Here is an 18447-nt window from a genome sequence, read left to right on the forward strand (position 1 = left end):
AACGCCTCTTCTAAGATGATTCCTGATGCAATGTTTGCGGGTATCTGTGTGGCAACGGAAGAGGTATCCAGCTAGCGCGTGCGAGGAGGAATGCCTCTTCTAACAACCTCTTCTAACTGCTGGCATTGTATCCATGCACGTATCAGTGTGTGGCAACGGAAGAGGTATTCCAGCCAGCGTGTGTGAGGAGGAATGCCTCTTCTAACAACCTCTGCTAACTGCTGGCATTGTGAGCTGAGGCAGAAGCAGGTACTAGCATGCAGCTCTTTGCCATTATTGTTATGAAGGCCAGCTCCATGGTTTTCCAGATAGAACTGTTAGAACTCCCCAAACTCAATTCTGCCGGTTGAGGTCCTTACCATGACCCCAGCATAAATTCTGTGCCCCCACCAGGCTTATGTACATTCAACCAGTTCTTTTACAATTAAATAACATTTTTGGCAATAGTCCTAGTCTTTTGAGTTGGGTCAGATTGCAGTCATTTTCAGGGGTGCTCCCTACTTTGATCCCTCGGTGCTTGGTAAAGGTAGTCCCCTGTGCAACACGGGGTCATTCCTGACCCATGGGGAGATGTCACATCATGACATTTACTAGGCAGATTCTGTTTACGGGGTGGTTTGCCATCACCTTCCCCAATCGTCTACACTTTACCCCCAGCAAGCCGGGTACTCGTTTTACTGACCTCGGAAGGATGGAAGGCTGAGTCAACCTTGAGCCGGCTACCTGAAACCGACTTCCGCCGGGATCGAACTCAGGTCGTGAGCAGAGCTTTTGACTGCAGTACTGCAGCTTACCACTCTGCGCCACGGGGCTCCTTTGTTAAGGATACTGTAGAAATAAGAATCATCTTGTCTGTGTCCCTTAAACCCTTGAGACAGGCTTTGCTAACCCCTTTAGGATGCTGCTAGGGGCTGGCTAGACCAGAAGCAGACCATGTTGGGTTAGGGAATGATGCAACTGAATGGAGTGAAGGAACCATTATGGTCAGGGACCACAGTTCTCCAACTTTTGTTTCAGGGAGACGAGGGCATGCAAGTGACAATATGGTGGCCCTTAGGACTCCCTAATAATTCCATTGGTTCAATCCACTTTTCTCTTTGTTTTTTTTCTCCCAAAACAGATCAAAGATTCTAAGGGCTCTACCATAAGGCAAGGTGACACATCTGGTGGTGGATTATAGACGTCATGAAATGTGACTGCGAGATCTGACCCAAGAGGCTCAACTCAGCAAGATGTTCTCCTGTGGAAACCCCATTCAGGCTTGAACATGAGAAAATCATGGTTTGTTTTAGCCCCACGTTAGTTTTTTTGGGTGTGGGGGAGAAAAGCACCAAAGAGATTTTTCCACAGAGCACCAAAATACCTTGGTCTGGCTCCAAGTGCAACCCCCCACCCTCCCAAATAGAATGAGGGCAAATTGATCCAAGGATAGTATGTTTGTTCTCTTTCTCTTGAACTCTTCCTGAACCGATTGTCTTCAGCAAAGACAAGGCGCTTCTTAGTTTGTCTGGCATCAAAGAGGCGTCACTTGTCCATCTCCTTACGGGCTGCCTCCGTTTTGTTTCTTGACCCAAACCCCACATCGAGATGGACTTTGGGCTACTTCAGAGACCAAAGAGGTATGTTGTCACCCAGAGGGGTAATAAGGAACATTGCTGTGGTAGTTGTAGTCTGGACACACTTTCTGGACAAGCCTGTAGTCTATGCTGTAGAAGGTTATGTAGATACAGATGACCTTAAATGGCTTGGAGCAAACCCAAGAGACTTGGCTTTGTGTATGATTGAGGAAACAGGTTTTGGAAGGGTCATAGGTGCAGAGGGTGGTCTTCTTTGCCTTGTCCACTTTCTCGTATTCCACCCGGCAGTTGAAGATCTTGGATTCTTTTGCCTCGATGAAGATTTGCTGCTCAAGGTCAAACTCCACCGCTTTGTTGGGTGGTACTAGGCTGACTGAGATATTCCCGTGTCCGGTGGAGTTGTGTCTGAAGAACACGTTGACTGTGCCATTTCTGTGGTCGACCACTTTCCCTGTAATCAAGAGGTTCAACTTGACTGTCTTGATGTTAGAGTAGAAGTCACCCCAGCCAAATATCTTCTTAAGTCGACCTGGGTTGCCGACGAGGTCCCTTCGGCCTCGGGGTTGCCCGACTTGATCCTGTTTGGACAAGCTATCTAAGATGTTCCAGAACTCTTGTGAGTTGGTGGAGGCCAACTCCAGCAGAGACGTGTTGTGAAAGTGAGCTTGGGGTGAGGACTTCAAGGAGAGTTGGCCTTTTTTCTTTTGTAGCCGGGACCGTTGTTGCTCTTTGGATGGTTTTCCGCTCTCCTCCTCCTCCTCTTCTGTCGCTTCGTCTTGTCCACAGATCACCTACATAAAACAAGAAGAGGTCATGACCATGTTGTTCAAATGTCTCATTTCACCTTTAATCTGGACTCTAATCTGGAGAACCGGGTTTGATTCCTCACTCTTAGAAGAAGAGTTGGTTGTTATATGCCAACTTTCTCTACCACTTAAGGAAGAATCAAAATGGCTTACAATCGCCTTCCCTTCCCCTCCCCACAACACACACCCTGTGAGGTAGGTGGGACTGAGAAAGCTCTAAGAGAGCTGTGACTAGCCCAAGGTCACACGGCTGGCTTCAAGTGTGGGAGTGGGGAAACAAATCCAGTTCACCAGATTAGCTCATGTGGAGGAGTGGGGAATCAAACCTGGTACTACACGTGAAGCCTTTTGGGTGACCTTGGGCTAGTCACAGTTCCGCCAAACTCTCTCAGCCCCACCTACCTCACTAGGTGTCTGTTGTGGGGAAGGGAAGGGAAGGTGATTGTAAGCCAGTTTGATTCTTCCTTAATGGGGTTGCCAATTGCCAGGTAGTAGCAGGAGATATCCTGCTAATTCAACTCCAGCAGATAGAGATCAGATCACATGGAGAAAAATGGCCGCTTTGGCAATTGAACTCTATGCCATTGAAGTCCCTCCCCTCCCCAAACCTCGCCCTCCTCAGGCTCCGCCCCAAAAATCTCCCGCCGGTGGCGAAGAGGGACCTGGCAACCCTATTCCATAAGTGGTAGAGAAAGACAGCAGATAAAAACCAACTCTTCTCTTCTTCTCCTTAACTCTAGAGTAGTGGTCCCAACCATGGTGTCCGCCAGTGTGTTTTCTGGTAGCTCTATGCTTCTTTGGCAAAGCATCCATTTCTCAAAACAAAGAGCCAATCTTGGCTTTCCTCTACCTTACTGGAGTAAGCGGTACTATAGAAGAAACCAGAATGTATTGCCCCTTTGCCCACAAGGAGCACCAGTTCAAAAACAGCTGCCTCCATCATAGGAGAGAACTTGGTTTGCAACCTCCCAACATTGTGTGAGTATGTCCACACCCCATGGCAGCCATTTGGTGTACCCCCCGCCCCCGGTAACAGTCATTTTGTGGTGGCACCCACTCCTCATCCTCAAAATTGCAAAAATGCCCCCAAGTTGAACACAGCATGGATAGCTGGACGTTACTCCCAAACACCACGGGCCTCTCGCCTATGTATCTGTGCGGCCGCTCCAGAGGACCTAACTGATTACACCTTATTCTGTCCTCTTTACAAAGAGCCCAGGCTTAAATTCTTCGGAGCGATTCTAAAGGGACTAAATCTTTCTCCAGATCCAGAGAAGCTGCTCTTTCTCCTTTCAGACGCCAATCCTGGTGTTTCCCACAAAGGGTAACTCTTTGCTTTAGCAGCTAAGAAAATCCGAGCGAAAGCTGTTTCTAATCATGGAACTTAACATATTTAAATACCAGTTTCTTGTGGGTCAGACTGTTTTAAAGTTATCTTAATGTTATTGTATGATATTTTTATGTTATTTTAATGTTTTGTATGGTGGATTGTGATGGCAGACAATAAACTTTATCACCCCAAGTTAACAATAACCCTACTCTTGAGCATCTGTCTCGTCATGACTACATCCTGCAGGGAGAGACCTTTGGGGGGGTGTTTGGAGGGTTTTTTTTGTAATCAGTTCATGGAAATTGTTCAGTGTGTGCACAATCGAGCCCTTGTGTGGAGAACAGCTCAGGCAAGTGACGCCGAAAGTTGCTTCTTAAGCTATACACGATTAATACGTAATCAATAAATCTTTAATTTTAGACTAAGCGAGGCTTGCGACAAGCTGAAACTGCTGAACATGGGGAATATCGAAGGGCTCCCGGTGTGTGGGTCATCTCACCAGGACATCGCCTGCCTCTCTTTGCCAAATATGTCTTTATCAATGGACACGACAAATCCTGTAGAACGAGGCGGCAAAAGATAGGCTTCTGCCCCAAGGAGCTTACAGTGGGAGCTTCAACAGACTGGAGAGGCGCCAGGCTAAATGGGTGAGTTGCTCGTTATTGGGTTTTCTTTTTTCAGCAGGGGATGGGGGTCAGCAGGTTGAGCTGAAGTCTTCATGGGAAAGTTGGATGGATTTGGAAGAGGGGGTTGCACTGCAGGGATAAGGGGTTTAGATCAAAACTTATTTCCCCCCTGCTTGGTAAATTCCCTGAAGAGTCAGTTGAGCTTTTGGCAAAGAAGCTCCTATTGGGAGAAGACGCTCAGCTTACGCTCCAAACTGCCAAGTTCTGCGCTGTTGCTGTTAAAATACGCAGAACTTTATTAGAGAATGATCGTTAGAATATTTTACAATTTTATCAATTTTAAGGTGATAATTTTAATCAGGGGTTGTTTTATTGATCTTACGCCTTTATTTGTACGGGCAGTCTGTGATTCTGCGGTGCAAAACGATTGTGTCTGGAAATTTTGATGGGTTGGCACGTTATTGGTCAGTTGACCGTATTACCTGAGATTTATTATTACGGCATTAGCCAGAAAAGTTGACCGTATTAATAAATTTGATTTGATTTGATACAGGGATAAGGGGAAGCAATGGAGAACTGACATGTAAAAGAGATGGGTATTGCTTCAGGAGTGAAGGTATTGAGCAGGGACTCATGGCCTGGAACTAAATCTTTCCTTTCCCGTCAGATACTGTGTGCCGTTCTGCGAGAACCGTCTGCAGTCTGTCTTCTGACAATGGCACTTATTGCAAATCAGTAGCAACCTACCTTTGGGAAAAAACCCAGCATGTTCCAAAAGGACGGATGTGTCTGCAGTTTGACACTCTTCTGGGCGTAATGTGCTACTAGGGAATGTTCCCTACCCCAGGTGGGATGAAAAAGGGAAATGTTCCTTCTGCCAGCAGGCGGTAGTTTTTGTTTGTTTAAACTGTCACGCTTAAAGAGAAACTGCTGCCTTTGTTCAAGAGCCTTGGAGTGGTCTGCCATTTTTAACATGCTCCTGGCAAGAGCTCTCTTATTCAGTTAAGCAGCCTGACAAGTTATTGAAAGAAGTCTGCATGGCTGAAAACTCTCAATTGAATAAAATAGAACAGAAACATTATTTATACCCCGCCCTTCCCGGCGAAACTGGGCTCAAGGCAGCTAACATCATAGGTAGGGTTGCCAACCTCCAGGGAGTAGCAGGAGATCTCCTGCTATTACAACTTATCTCCAACCGATAGAGATCAGTTCACTTGGAGAAAATGGCCACTTTGGAAATTGGACTCTATGGCATCGAAGTCCCTCCCCTCCCCAAACCCCACCCTCCTCAGGCTCGCCCCAAAAACCTCCTGCTGGTGGCGAAGAGGGAACTGGCAACCCTAATCATAGGTTTACATACATAAAAACAATTAAAAAACATTAAAACAATGCTGAAATTAATACATTTATCTATAAATGGCACCATGTTTATTATTTCCCTGCAAAAAGAGATGTTATTACGGTGGCTATCACTAGGGTTGCCAACCTCCAGGTACTAGCTGGAGATCTGCTATTACAATTGATCTCCAGCCAATAGAGATCACTTCTCCTGGAGAAAATGGCCGCTTTGGCAATTGGACTCTATGGCATTGAAGTCCCTCCCCTCCCCAAACCCCGCCCTCCTCGGGCTCCACCCCAAAACCTCCCACCAATGGTGAAGAGGGACCTGGCAATCCTAGCTATCACCCAACCGTTCAGTTTGGTGTCATACCTCAAAGTGGAGGAGATGGACAACAAAGAGACAAGCGAAAAGAAAGGAAACGGCAGGGGGGGAAAGGGAGGAAAGAAAGGTGAAGGGAGATGGTCAGGAAGAAGGGAAGGTAAAAAGGGGAAAGGAGGCCAGCTTAAAGATGGATACCGCCGCTGCCCTCAACCATAGGCCAAGAACACGACGGGTTGGGTCCTGCCAGCTACTCTACTGGACAAAAAGTGAAGTGGGATTCCCCTTTGGCCTCCAGAAAGTCTATTTTGGGGATCCTGGGTCTACATAGACAAAAGCCGTCTCTGCCGGGGGCTTAGGGTTGCCAGGTCCCTCTTCGCCAGTGGCGGGAGGTTTTTGGGGCAGAGCCTAAGCAGAGCGGGGTTTGGAGAGGGGAGGGACTTCAACACCATACAGTCTAATTGCCAAAGCGGCCATTTTCTCCAGGTGAACTGATCTCTATCGGCTGGAGATAAGTTGTAATAGCAGGAGATCTCCAGCTAGTACCTGGAGGTTGGCAGCCCTATGAAGGCTATCGTGTGGAGGGGAATTGGGCAAGACTATGCATGTCCCGTCAAATAACCGCAATCAGACATACTCCCAAACAAAAACGATATTTAAGGAATGAGCTAAAACACAGTTTGAGAATATTCACTCCAGAATTAGTATATTGTAGGTTTAAGTGGAATGTGCTCATCAGCTGCCCTCTAGATTCCCACCATGTGTTTGTATATAATACTATCGAAGGCACTAACATCTTATTGGTAGAATATGCTCATTAGATCTGTTGCTCTAAGACAGACGTGGGGAACGTCAGGCCCGGGGGCCGTTTAAGGCCCGCGAAATCATTTGGTCTGGCCCTTCATGGGTCCTGGCAGATCTCTAGTTCAGAAGGATCTAAGACTGGCGATCCGCCCCCTCCCGCAAACAGGAATAGCCTTAATTCAAGCTGGATGTGAGTTTGTTGTGCCGAGCAAAGGAACCTTTTTTCCCCCCTTGCAGAAGAGTCGTTAGCTATGGAGCTGCTAGGACCGCCCAAGAAACTGTGTTAACCCTTTCCCACCCGAGCTGTGGAGCAACGTATTTCCTCTGTGCTACAAGAGGGCTGGGGGCGGAAGTGGCGACAATGGAGGGGTTAAAGGGGGCAGGGCCAGAACGCACGGCCCGCAAATGATGTTATAAATATCCAAATGGCCCTTGGCAGAAAAAAAAGTTCCCCACCCCGCCTGTTCTTTTTTTATATATATATTTTTATTTTTCTTCATTTAATATATCCATAAAAACAATATAATAATACTAATAAAGAGAAAAACAAATAGTATTTCTAATTTGACAATCAAATGACTTCCCCCTCTCCCTCTTCCATCTAAAATTAAATTGTATAATCTTTTGCTAACGGAACTAATCCAAATTTGTTTTAATTAATCTGTTCTTATCATATCCAACATTATGAAATCAATACCTAATATAAAAATTAATACAAAGTATGAATAAGGGATTAGATCAATGAGTATCCTTTAAATGGTCCCGTTAAAAAATAATTTTCACAGTACATTCTCCACCCCTGTTCTGATATAAAAATGGTAGTGGGCAGATGTCAGCCGGGGGCTCAAGTCTACTTGGAAGTTCAGGGCTGTTGACAGGATGACTAAAAACAAGATAATGTTTTATTCACTGTTTCCCTTAGAGCACCCTTTTAAAATTCATCTATCTGTATCGTGCCCTTCCCTCCGGAAGCTCAGAGTGGTGTTTTTAATGGCTTCAGAACCAAACAGGCATTTGAACCTGGGTTTTCAACACTTTTGACTCTGCACCACACTGGAGAAAATAAAAGGGGGAGAAAAAAAACTCTGACTCGGCCTTAGTCGTCCATCTGTAAAACAGGCACATTATTAGCTTACCTCTCAGCGTGGGACTATGGAGGCAAAAGTTACGAAGCAGTTCGCTGGAGAGAGCCAGCATGGAGTAGTGGTTAAGAGCGGTGGTTTGGAGCGGTGGACTCTGATCTGGAGAACCGGGTTTGATTCCCCACTCCTCCACATGAGTGGTGGACGCTAATCTGGTAAACTGGATTTATTTCCCCATTCCTACACATGTTCCCAGCTGGGTGATGTTGGGCTAGTCACATCTCTCCCAGCCCCACCTGCCTCACAGGGTGTCTGTTGTGGGGAGGGGAAGGGAAGGCGATTGTAAGCCGGTTTAATTCTCTCTTAAGTGGTAGAGAAAGTCAGCATATAAAAACCAAACTCTTCTTCAATTGTGTACCTATAATGAATTAGGAATACCAAAGGCTTTCTTTAAAATGCCCTACACTGACTTGGCCATCAAAAATAAAATAAAAAATCCCATTCCCCCTAATGGTGGATCCTTCATCTGGTGGAAGAGGAGTGGTATATTTGCCGGAGTGGGAGTGGGCTATACCGTTAGTGAAACAGAGCCTTTGGATCCAACCCTATGGGTTGAATTAAAACAACTCCTTTGCACATTTGGCAATTAACCTGACTTGAGCCTGCTGCTCACCCCTTCATCTACCTTCCAGGGTTGTTGTGAGGATAAAATAGGATAGCGCACTAAGTAATAATGAGGAAGTAAAGCTTGCTTCCTAATAACATTTGCTGTGGGATGGTAGGTTTGAACATGTTTAGACATGGATTTTGATCCCAGGTGATATTACTTGATGATGGAGAGTGTGTGGCCGTTCTCCCAGGTAGCTTGAGACACCTGCTGGAGTCAGTTGCCATCCTGTGGCTGTTATCTGGGCCAAATAGAGCCTCCATGATTAAAGGCACTGTATCTCTGGCTGTTTCAGAGAAGCAGGAACGGGCACTTGCACGAAGAAGAAGTAGAGTTGGCTTTTATGCGCCGGCTTTCTCTACCACTTAAGGCAGAATCAAACCAGCTTACAATCTCCTTCCCTTCCCCCTCCCCACAACAGACACCCAGGTGGGGCTGAGAGAGCTTTAAGAGAGCTGTGACTAGCCCAAGGTCACCCAGCGGGCTTCATGTGGAGGAGCGGGGAGACCAACCTGGTTCACCAGATTGGAGTCTGCCAGTCATGTGGAAGGAGTGGGGAATCGAACCCGGTTCTCCAGATCAGAGTCCGCCGCTCCAAACCACCGCTCTTAACCACTGCACCATGCTGGCTCTCCAATGCTGCGAGCTTCCCATGGCTGGCCGCCTCCAGAGGCAGGACATTGTACAGGATTGACTATTCGTATGCTTTTTTACATTCAGCCGGCTGTGATGTGTCATTCCATGGCCTGCCTTTGGGGAAAGAGGGAGAGGCTGATATGACCTTGGTGACAGGAAGGGTGTGAAAAAGACAGCCAGTGTTCCCCCGCTGTTGTGCGAGAGAGCCAGAAGACCTAGGGGAAGACGAGGTCAGCGGACGATCAGGAGGGGGGGAACCTGTCCAGCCTATCTTTTTTTGCTTTTCCATCCCCTTCTTCTCTGCATCCAAGCAATAAATATAAAGCAACGATCCAAAACGAAAAAGAAAATGCAGAATGTTTCATCACGACACAACAAGGACATATTTTAGGCACCTTCGGGAAGAATCCAAACCTTGCGTTGCCTTCTACAAGCGGGCAAGGGCAGACTGAAGTGGGAACTGCTCGGAGAGGGAACTCCGCAGGAAAGGGATCTCCACCGTATCGATCCGCCTGCCCTGTTTTCTGATTATACTTTTTTTTTTGATAGAGTGTGCCTGGCACAGGGCCCTCCCACTAAGGTCAGGAGGGGCAAAGGGGCTTGGACGGATCGGGCTAGATTTTATATCCCCTCCGACCAAGTGGGCTCTGCCTCCGGAAGCTTACGCTGGCAGAAAACTGTTGCCAGCCTGAAAGGTGCTGCTAGATTCCTTGCTTATATTTGCTGCGAAGGATTAACATGGCTACCCCTCTGGATTTCGCACAGAATCCTAGCCGTGGCTCAACGGCAGAGCGTCTGCTTTGCCTGCAGAAGGTCCTGTGTTCAATCCCTAGCATTTCCAGTTTAAAACCATCTCAAGGAGCAGGTGCTAGGGAAGAGCTCTCTTCCTCTGCTTGAGACCTGAAGAGCTACTTCCAGTCGGAGCAATACCGGGCTGGATGGACCAATGCCCTGATTTAGTATAAGGAAACTTCTTGTTATTTATGGCTTCTTCTGGCTCTTTCCAGCTCTGGTTCAATGATTCTAAGGAGCAAACAGCGGCTCCTGCTTTTAAGGCTCCAAGGACGACAATCTGCCTCTTTTTCTCTCGTCTGATTTATTTAAATAACCCACAGGCAGGCAGGATAAGTGTTTGATAAAACAGAGGACGGGGGAGGAAGCCCCTGGACCCTCCCTGATAAACCCACCCAAGTCACCCCACTTCCAAACCATCCAGCTACCGACCCCTTTGCCTGCGGCATTCGGAGGGAGATGTATCCGTGCCGGATCCACAGGGATTACAGGCGCTCGGCTTGCCGGAGAAAACTCTGGGCTCATTTCCCCGTGGACTTGAAATGTTTTCTGTGCACAGAACAACAGAACAGCTGGGGAGAAGGGCAAGAGGCGTTCGGATCCAGGGGCACGCATGCACAAAGAGCAGGCAGGTTTCCAACAGCCACGATCCTTTTCAGGGTTCACAGGCGCTACCTGTAAGCACCAGCAATTCCAGCGAGACACCTTCTGTTTTGCAGAGATTAAATACCGGGAGGGGAGAAGGTCGAGGCTTTTGCCATTGAGGCAGAGATTATCTTTCCCATTCATGCCGGTCCAGCCCAACCCAAGCCATCGCCCCAAACACAAGCTCAAAAATTAAACACTGTTTGCAAAAGTCTCAGAATATTATCTCTCGTCCGCATTTCTGTCTCTAGGGAAATTGTGTAAGTTGCCACTCTTTGAAGACCCATCTCTGTTAGTCCATGCTGGTCACCCGAATTGTGAATAGTGTCACTCGAACTCAGAACTCCAGAAAAAAACTCCTTTTAAATCTACCGTGCATTCGGATAGCAACTGACAGGAATGCCTTCTCTCTTGATAAGCACACAACACTGCTAAGGCCGATGCGGCCATCTTCCTGATCTGGGTTCCTAAGGCCTCTTTGGGTGAACGGCAGAAATGGCTTAAAAGCCGGCGGTTGGTGAGTTTGTGCATTTTGCAGAGGATGCCTGAAAATTGTTAGTTTTTTTAACAAGCAAATCACTGATTTGGTTCAGCGTGAGATCGGAATATGTGTTTGAATCTCTATACAGTCAAGGACCACATTGGGTGGCTTTGTGGGAGTGTCTATATTTCGTTATCTGCTCAGTTGCCTCCTTTTCTGTTCTGTTCAGTTACCGGAATTTTTCTCTCCCATATGAGTTATTCTTCCCCTTCCCCAGAAATAAAGGGTTGCTACGATCTCGTCAGATCTCAGAAGCTAAGCAGGGTCAGCCCTGGTTAGTATTTGGATGGGAGACCACCAAGGAATACCAGGGGTGCTGTGCAGAGGAAGGCACTGGAAAACCACCTCTGTTAGTCTCTTGCCATGAAAACCCCGAAAGGTTTTAAGTCGGCAGTGATTTGAAGCCACTTTACACACACACAAACACACACACACACAAACTGAGAAAGGATGCTTGGTGGCCTTCAGATTTTCATCAGGACGGGTTTTGCTCATGTTCAGGATCTGACTGCTCGCCACAGGAAAGAATCCCCTCTCTGCACTGCCTGATTGACTGGATATCACAGAGATAAAATATTTTCTTGTGCAGCTGGTTTATTTACAGCTTGGCTCACTTGCTTGAGTTATCTGGAGCCGTTTGCCTTGCAGGCACCTTTCAAAGGCATACCTGTCTTCTCCTTATGCTACACTCAAGGCTACATATTGCTCCAGCTGACTCAAACAAGCAAGCCAAGTTGCAAGTAAACCAACCACAAATCAAGCAAGCAAGCAAGCAAACAAAAAATCATTCCTATGCTACCAAGGCAATCTGGGGGGGGGGTTGGGGTTGAATTGATTCCTGCAGTCACTGTCCCTTGGGGGGGAAGTTATCCGCTCCCCAAGCTTTTTAACAACACAAAGAAATTTAGCGGGAGAAACTTTCCATTGCAGGGGACAAAAGCAATGGGGGGGAGGGGAAGCTGGTTTTTCATGCGGTGAATAAAGTGCCGGAGCAGAAGCCATCCCCCAAACAACGGCAACTTCCTTCTAAAAGTGGCCCATCCTGCTTTTTGCACAGGCAGGGGGCTGGACTAGATGGCCTTTGGAGTATCCCCTCCAGGTCAGGGGTGCCATAACCCGCCTTGCAAAGTTGATGCGAGGATAATTGAGAGCAGGCGAGCCCCGGCGCATGCTAAAAAGTGCCAGAGAAACAGCAGAGCATCAAAACTGCTTGATCATACTAATTTCAGGCGCCGGCTGCCCCTTAGCTCTCCTTTTAGGCATCCCCGCAAGGGCCCGTCCCAGCCATCCCCCTTCCCCTCCAGCCTGGCCCGGTCCAGCGGTCACTCACCAATAGATAGATGCTCCCCTGGATGAGGAATATGAAGCAGCACCGAGTCAGCTGCATCTTTCTCCCCGCAGCCTCGTTCTTCCTATCGATTTCCTGCAAAAATCTGTTCTGCCTGCTCGATGTTGCTTGTTACACCCTGGCCTCTGGCCTCCTAGGATCCCCCCATGCCAGGCTCGCTTTGGCAGCCTCTTTCCAGCCAGACATGGGGGTGGGGGGTGAAGGCAGCTGGCTCACCCACTGCAGCTGGAGACTTCCATGTGTCTGACTACCGGCTGTTCCCTGCTTTGCTGGAGACTCTGGTAAAACTCATTCCAGTCCCTCGCTCTGCTCTCCTCTAGCTCCCTCCCACTGATAGGTGCCACCACTGGAGCAGCGAGCCTCGCCTTAACCCTTGCCTGCCTGCCTGCCTGCCAACTTGGGAAGTCGGCACCATGCTGGAAAACTTGACCTTGTGGTTGGGGGGGAGGCAGAGGAGGCCCCCTTAGAGTTAGGCCAGGACCCACAAAAGAAGGCTGCATGTGGTTTTTAAAAAGAAGCTGTGTTGAATGTCAAGATGGATTTTGTTTCTTTATGTTTCGGATTTATGTTAGAAGACGAAAGCAGGGCACTTGGGGGTCTGGATAGGGCTGAACGTGAGCACATAAGGAAAGCCATGCTGGATCAGACCAAGGCCCATCAAGTCATGAACACATGAAGCTGCCTTATACTCAATCAGACCTTTGGTCCATCAAAGTCAATATTGTCTACTCAGGCAGCGGCTCTCCAGGGTCTCAGGTGGAGGTCTTTCACTTCACCTACTTGCCTAGCCCCTTTAACTGGAGATGCCGGGGATTGAACCTGGGGCCCTTCTTCATGCCAAGCAGATGCTCTACCACTGAGCCACAGCCCCTCCCAGTCTAGCAGTCCGTTCACACAGTGGCCAACCAGGTGCCTCTAGGAAGCCCACAAACAAGACAACTGCAGCAGCACCATCCTGCCTCTGTTCCCCAGCACCTAATATAATAGGCATGCTTCTCTGATACTGGAGAGAATAGGTAAGCATCATGACTAGTATCCATTTTGACTAGTAGCCATGGATAGCCCTCTCCTCTGTGAACATGTCCACTCCCCTCTTAAAGCTGTCCAGGTTGGCAGCCATCACCACATCCTGGGGCAGGAAGTTCCACAATTTGACTATGCGTGTGAAGAAATACTTCCTTTTATCTGTTTTGAATCTCTCACCCTCCAGCTTCAGCAGATGACCCCGCGTTCTGGTATTGTGAGAGAGGGAGAAAAGGTTCTGCTTGAGGCAGGGCTGAGCTGAAGAAACTGTTTCCGAGACCATGGCTAGAATTTAAGGCTCTCTCTATTAATCTTTTCAGGGTATCTCTCTGTGAAAGGGCAGACTCAGAATGACTTCACTGCACCACACCACTAGCAGAACTAGTTGCTACACATGTGGGTTTAAGGCCCTCCCTGCCCTTTCTGATCATGAATTTCCTGAGCTCCAATATTCTCATTTTAGAACCAAGAACTTAAAATTAAAAAAAAAAATTAACCGGATGAAAAAGAATGGGAATAGAGTCATGGCAATCCTAAACAGATTTCCACCCTTTTAAGAGCATTGAAGCCATCAGGTGTAATTCTTCTTAGGATTGCACTGTAATATTACATGCGTCTGGACTCCCAAGGTGACATCCAGTGACCGTCGGTCCAAATGGTACCTTCTATGCTCTACGATAGGAAGAAAGTAGATTCTTTTGAAAGGTGGTGTTGGAAGAGAATGTTACAGATACTGTGGACTGCCAAAACAACAGCAACAAATCAGTGGGTTCTAGATCAAATCAAGCCTGAACTGATCCTAGAAGCTAAAATGTCTAATCTGAGGCTGTCGAACTTTGGTCACATTATGAGAAGACAAGAGTCACTGGAAAAGACAGTCAAGCTAGGAAAAGTTGAAGGAAGCAGGAAAAGAGGAAGACCCAACAAGAGATGGATGGGCTCGATAATGGAAGCCACGGCCCTCAATTGGCAAGATCTGAGCAAGGTTGTTAAGGATAGGATGCTTTGGAGGACATTGATTCATAGGGTCGCCATGAGTCGGAAGTCACTTGACAGCATATCTCTCTCTCTCCCCCCCCCCCCATACTAATATAGGGTCCAATCCACCGGGATGTTTTCCTGTGAAAGCCTTATTGAAATGAATAGTGTTCTTACCTAGCTCCTTCGAAGGATGATTTTGCAGGACAGCTGCTGGGTGGGTTAAGCCACGACTGTCTCTCCATCTGCTGTATTTGACAGAGGTGACCCCACCATATACCACCTTGCTTTGTGGTATGATGACCCCTGGCACTCGATTTTCCTCGCACCATTTACCTGTGACAACCAGCCCGTGGATGGGGTCCACACGGCTCACTTGTCATTCTCCAGTGATTTAGCAAGGGAACCCACTCACCAAGCCCTGTTCGGTGGGAACATCACTGTACCTCCTCTCTCCCTACCAAGAGACCAGCCCTCAGAGTTTGAAGAAGAAAGGTGGTGAGAGATAGACACTGTTCAGGGCCGAATTGGCCATGTGAACAGTATCATTAAAGTAAAGTAAGCTGGTGATAGAAGAAAATAAATTTATGGCTTAAGGGTAGGGTTGGCAGGTCCCTCTTCGCCACCGGTGGGAGGTTTTGGGGGCAAAGCCTGAGGAGGGCGGAGTTTGGGGAGGGGAGGGCCTTCAATGCCATAGAGTCCAATTGCCAAAGCGGCCATTTTCTCCAGGGGAACTGATCTCTATCGGCCGGAGATCAGTTGTAATAGCAGGAGATCTCCAGCCACCACCTGGAAGTTGGCAACCCTACTTAAGGGTCATTGTTTTGAGAAAGCTGCTGTATCTAAGAGTTAGACAGGAGGGAGAATTTGGGCTGGTACAGCTTTTCCTATCAGAGAGATCAGAAATGGTCTACCACAGGGCTTTCTTCCCTTTGAAACAGTCCTTCACGGGCACGGGGGTCCTCCCAGGTTTTGGAGCAGACAATTCAGGGCTGCTCCTTTTTATGGAAGCTGCTCGTCCCACTTTCCAAACAGAGGTTTGATGATATAGTAAGGAAAGTCAGGCACCGATGGGGTCCTTAAATGGGGAGTTCATATCAGTGCTTTCAAGTAGATGATCGGTGTCCGTTGGCAACTAGAAAAGGAAGCATGGAGAAGTCTTTGCCAGAGCCTTTTAATGTAAGAGACTTTGGACCAAACCACACAATGTGTGCCCGATCGTGCTGGGGTCATGTGGAGCCAGACACACCCACAGGTCAGGTGAAGTCAGAGGAAAGGGGCAAACGGCTCACCCTGCTGCCTTTTCCACTGGCGAAAGCGGGGTGGCAGGGAAACCAGAAACTCTTTCTCCCCTCCTTGCAGTGCCAACCAGATGAGCACTGTTCAAGGTGAGTTCCCCCGATGAACTGTGAGCCAGGTGGCGCACCATGCATCATGCGTTTTGGCCTTTAGGGGATTGTCAAGTCTTTCCTTGGCAGAGGCTCTGTGCCTTTTTATAGCCACATTACAGACACAGATTTCAACAGGTGCTGCCTCCTTCAGAGTGGGAATGAAAGATGCCCCGGTTGGATTTCTGCCTCATGTTACTGTTAAAAGCACAGGAGCCTAGACTAGAAAAAGAGTTGGCAATCCTAGAGGGGAAAAATGCAGAAACGTTTATACTCTAATTAATTAACTAAAATGGAATTGATTTTTAAAAAAAGATCCTGCTTTTCCATTTGAAATAAATGTTGAAGGCAGCCAGAAGGGAAATGGCTGAATGTTTTAAATGACTCCGTTGCTCAGTAAAGATGTTATTTTTTAAAAGAGGTTAGTCAAGTCATATTTTACTGTATGGCCCAAAGCCATGGCAATATTACATGAAGGTAATCAGTCAAAAGAGAGAGATCAATAAAACAGGAACAAAAGCTAATTTGACCTGTACCAAATCAAACCTGTTCATTTTTCAAATAAAACCTCCCCTTTCACTAAATCCTGGAACTCTGCAGTATGAATTGGACAGATTAAAAAAATGGAATGAAACCAATGCTTTCAGAGTCCACAATTTAAAAGGGGGCACATTCTTGTTCGGAAAACTCTTTCCCATAATTCCAGGCGCTCGTGTGTGAATTAAAAGGGGCTGAAAGGGTTTGATCAGGAAGGATTGCAAAGATGCTCTGCACGTGCTCAGAGGTAGCTTGATTCACAAGTGCCCTTAGAAAAAGATTGGAGGTGGAATCATGCAAATCCAAAGGCAAAGCCTCATGATGGACTGGCCTTTTGGGAAGAATGTTCTCCGTACATTTCAGCAGAGAGGTGATCCCATCTCTGTGTGCTTTCAGATATGCCATTCTTTTACCTGGTAAATGCTATCTCTTAATGTACCTTAAGTAACTTCCTTCTTCTTTCTTCTCCTGAAATCCTTCCCACCTCTCTTGGCTTGCGCTTGCCTTCCGTCTTTAGTGGCTAAACTCAGGATTTTCTTCAAAGCACACTGGTTTTTTAAAAGCTCCATATATTTTGTTAACCAACCCAAGAGGTTCCCTTCCAGAGTGGTGTAGTGGTTAACAGCGGTGGTCTGGAGTGGTGGACTCATATCTGGAGAGCCGGGTTTGATTCCCCACTCCTCCACATGAGCGGCGGACACTAATCTGGTGAACTAGATTTGTTTCCCCACTCCTACACATGAAGCCAACTGGGTGACCTTGGGCTAGTCACAGCTCTCTTAGAGCTCTCTCAGCCCCACCTACCTCACAGGGTGTCTGTTGTGGGGAAGGGAGGAGAAGGTGATTGTGAGACGGTTTGATTCTGCCTTAAGTGATAAAGTCGGCATATAAAAATCAATTCTCATCCTCCTCTTCCTCCTCCTCCTCCTCCTCCTCTTTCTCCTCCTCCTCGGAAACAAATTACGTATGGAACTTGATAAGCATACACACACACAGCAAACCACAGTTGTCTTCTAAGGTCTACAAACCCATTTCCTTATTAATTACAAAGTTTTTTAAAAAATGTTAACAACAATGCATTTTTTTCCAGTTTAGTTTAAACTAGTGTGTCATTGAACATCTGAAAGGATGCCCATTCTGTAAAGCCGGTGTGGTGTAGTGATTAAAGTGCTGGAGACTTGGGTTCAAGTCCCCGTTCTGCCATCAAGTACGTTAGGTGACTTTGGACCAGTCACTCAGCCTAACCTACTTTGCAGAGTTGTTGTGGGGATAAAATCCTTGGAGGAAGGGTGGGATAAAAAGCGTGTTAGATCAAATAGATTTATGGGGATTTGCCGCAGCTTGTGTGAGCTGTACAACAAACACCTAGTACATTCATTTATTAAGTGGTCTATTTTTATCGCACTTCTCCTCCAGGGAAATCAAGGCAGTGTCTGCTGTCCTTCAGTCCTCCAGAACACCCCTATAAGGTAGTGTAGACTGGGAGAGAGAAAGAGATTGAGTGACTGGCCCAGGATCACCCAGTGAATGTTTAGGGTAGGGTTGCCAGGACCCTCTTCACCACCGGCAGGAGGATTTTGGGGCAGAGCCTGAGGAGGGTGGGGTTTGGGGAGGGGAGGAACTTCAATGCCATAGTGTCCAATTGCCAAAGCAGCCATTTTCTCCAGGGGAACTTCTCTCTATTGGCTGGAGATCAGTTGTAATAGCAGGAGATCTCCAGCTAGTACCTGGAGGTTGGCAACCCTAGTTTAGGGTAACTAGGAGCCCCTTGGCGCAGAGTGGTCAGCTGCAGTACTGCAGTCCAAGCTCTGCTCACAACCTGAGTTTGATCCCGACGGAAGTTGGTTTCAGGTAGCCGGTTCAAGATTGACTCAGCCTTCCATCCTTCCGAGGTCGGTAAAATGAGCACCCAGCTGACTGGGGGTAAAGGGAAGATGACTGGGGAAGGCACTGGCAAACCACCCCGTAAGTCTGCCTAGTAAACGTCGGGATGTGACGTCACCCCAT

The 18447-nt window shown here is 47.5% G+C and overlaps 1 protein-coding gene across 1 annotated transcript; it reads right to left on the reverse strand.

Moving 5' to 3' along the window:
- Positions 1–1527: 1527 nt before the first annotated feature.
- On the reverse strand, positions 1528–12759 carry NXPH3 (neurexophilin 3). The gene is made up of 2 exons (XM_056863676.1): positions 12497–12759; positions 1528–2368 (listed from the first exon to the last, which is right to left on the reverse strand). The coding sequence occupies exons 1-2, from the start codon at positions 12551–12553 to the stop codon at positions 1628–1630; spliced, it is 798 nt and encodes a 265-aa protein (XP_056719654.1). The 5' UTR covers positions 12554–12759; the 3' UTR covers positions 1528–1627.
- Positions 12760–18447: the final 5688 nt, after the last annotated feature.

This window comes from Euleptes europaea, chromosome 18 (genome assembly GCF_029931775.1).
Source record: "Euleptes europaea isolate rEulEur1 chromosome 18, rEulEur1.hap1, whole genome shotgun sequence".
NCBI classification, from domain to species: Eukaryota; Metazoa; Chordata; class Lepidosauria; order Squamata; family Sphaerodactylidae; genus Euleptes; species Euleptes europaea.